Below are 2500 nucleotides of genomic sequence, written 5' to 3'. Positions count from 1 at the left end.
GGGTTATATTGCTGGGTTGTTGGGTTATATTGCTGGGTTGTTGGGTTATCTTGTTGGGTTGTTGAGATATATTGCTGGGTTGTTGGGTTATATTGCTGGATTTTAGATCCATAGCTGATTGGAGGGTTGGGGGCCGAACATGTGTGTAAGTAGACACACGCGCAGACACACACACACACACACACACACATACACACACACACACACAGAGACACACACACACATTAACACAGAGTTCAGGTCTGGTCGAGCCGCTCAGTGCGTTTGGGGGCTTTGCAGGTGTGTATGTCCACGGCCTCTTCGCAGTCTTTGCACTCCACGGCGCAGCACCACTTGAACTTGCACTCGCACTTGGTGACGCGCTTGACGCGCGTGGTGTCGTAGCCCCGCCCACAACACATGACCTCACAGCCGTCGGTGCCCCGCGACGAGCGGTTACACACACGCCCTGCCGTGCCCAGTGAGCCTGTGGACACACACACACACACACACACACACACACACACACACACACATACAGACACACACACACACACACACACACACACACACACACACACACACACACACACACACACACACACAAACACACAAACGCACACACAAGAGATAAGGAAACAGTTATTACAAACACAGTGCCCAGCAGTCATACGGAGCAGAGGGACACACACACAAATACGCGCACGCACAAGTAATATTAAGACAATATTAAATATGTGCCCAGACAAGCCCACACACACACACACATACTCACACACACTAGGCTTGGGCGATGTCCCCCTAATTGACAGCTGACGATGTTTACAGTGAGACGATGCGATGGACGATGACATCGTCTTGGGGGGGGGGGGGGGGGGGGGGTAATAATTAAAAAATATATTGATATATTTTCTATTTATTTTTATTATTCATCTTCAGCTAAGTTATTATTTAATTCTATTTAATTTAAGAGTAAGTGAAATATATTAATATTATTATTACATTCTGGGGGAATTTTTTAAAAACCTCCTCAGCGTTCTTGCTCAGCTGCTTTGTGAGATGGTCGCTGAGATGCAGAGATCCCCCGCTGACCCCTCCCCCTCGCCCTTCTCGTCTCTCCTCCCGTGTCACCTGCAAGCCCAGTGCTTGCTACTTTACCATAAGTTCATTGCGTGGCGTTTTTGGGAGACTTGTCAATTAATTTGTTACATCTGTGAGTTATTTATCTGTGTAACTATTTTAAGACGACATATGCGCTGCGTTTTTGCACAGGCTAGTAGGCTATAACTTAGCCCCTCTCGCTCACCAGAAAACTAAATGGGAAAGAGATGAGAACCCATGCGTGATTGCGTGCCCTCTCGAGAGGCTTTGCAATGGATTTTAGCCCCGACTTTGTCAATTCCTAGCACTAGAATACGGAATGTTTTGTTTTAGGTCATATCGAGACTTTTTCCCCCCTCATCAATGGAGTTGATCAATGGATAGTTCTACAAGTAGGCCTAGTTCTGGCGGTGAAGCCATGAAGACGAGTGGGCGGACATGGAACCGCTTGCTCACCTTATTGACAGTGGGCTTATCAGAAGTGTACACTCTTGAGTGGCTGCTTCACAAGACATCTCCACCGCGAATAGCGATTAAACATTTTGAGGTGAACCGTTAAACATGAAATGTTAAACTGTCGCAATTGCCGAACGTGTTGCTTATCGTCATGTTACACCGGAGGAGCCAGCTAGGTAATGCGTAAAGAGTCCCCTTTGTAGTCGACAACTTAGGTCACAGAAATAAATGAACGATATCACTTAGGCCTACTTACATACATCTGCAGCAAACAATAGTTGGGCTTAGTTCACAAGTTTTTTTTTAAATTCCATTGTGTTTTTTTTCGTAGTTATATAATTCACTGGGGCTTGTGTTCACAACTTGTCTTGAAAACCGCTGCTGCTACTACGGATTTTACGGTAATGTGATGTCAAGTACCGTAATGATTACTATAGCAGCGGCTTCAAAAATACACAAGTACAAGATTCCTTGGCATCACGATGTTTGCCGTCCATCGTGATGCCAGCTGTCCATCGCCGATGGACGATGATATCGTCTATCGGCACAACCCTAACACACACATGCACAGACACACACACACATGCCTACTACACGCACACATAAAGGAACACATTGACTAAGCAGACAAGACAACTGTGTTGAAACTGTTTATCAAGTGTTTATACATAGTTCATATAGCTATCAAGTGGGCTAAGAGCTGGGCGCTACTTCGTATTATATATACGTAGCTATCAAGTGGGCTAACAGATACTTCATATTGTACGTACAGTGCTGGCCAAAAGTTTTGACACACCTTCTCATTTAATGCATTCTCTCTATTTTTGAGGGATTTACAGAAGAGTGTGAATTTTCATGGAGGACATCAAATCTGTGCATGAACACATGTAGAATAATGTGCTTAACAAAGTATCAATTCTAGCTGTTGTCCAACAGCAATGTCAGCTGTCTATCAACGTCAACA

The 2500-nt window shown here is 44.9% G+C and overlaps 1 protein-coding gene across 1 annotated transcript in view; it reads right to left on the bottom strand.

The window, feature by feature from the left end:
* Positions 1-40: 40 nt before the first annotated feature.
* The window catches only part of wnt2bb (wingless-type MMTV integration site family, member 2Bb), a 29890-nt gene continuing 27430 nt past the window's right edge, over positions 41-2500 (bottom strand). The window contains exon 7 of the mRNA XM_063207855.1: positions 41-466. Coding sequence (XP_063063925.1) covers positions 237-466 — 230 coding nt within the window. The 3' untranslated portion in view covers positions 41-236. The remainder of the gene's footprint in view (positions 467-2500) is intronic.

This window comes from Engraulis encrasicolus, chromosome 10 (genome assembly GCF_034702125.1).
Source record: "Engraulis encrasicolus isolate BLACKSEA-1 chromosome 10, IST_EnEncr_1.0, whole genome shotgun sequence".
NCBI classification, from domain to species: domain Eukaryota; kingdom Metazoa; phylum Chordata; class Actinopteri; order Clupeiformes; family Engraulidae; genus Engraulis; species Engraulis encrasicolus.
The sequence above is the reverse complement of the archived record's forward strand: the minus strand, read 5'-3'. Positions and strand labels throughout refer to the sequence as shown.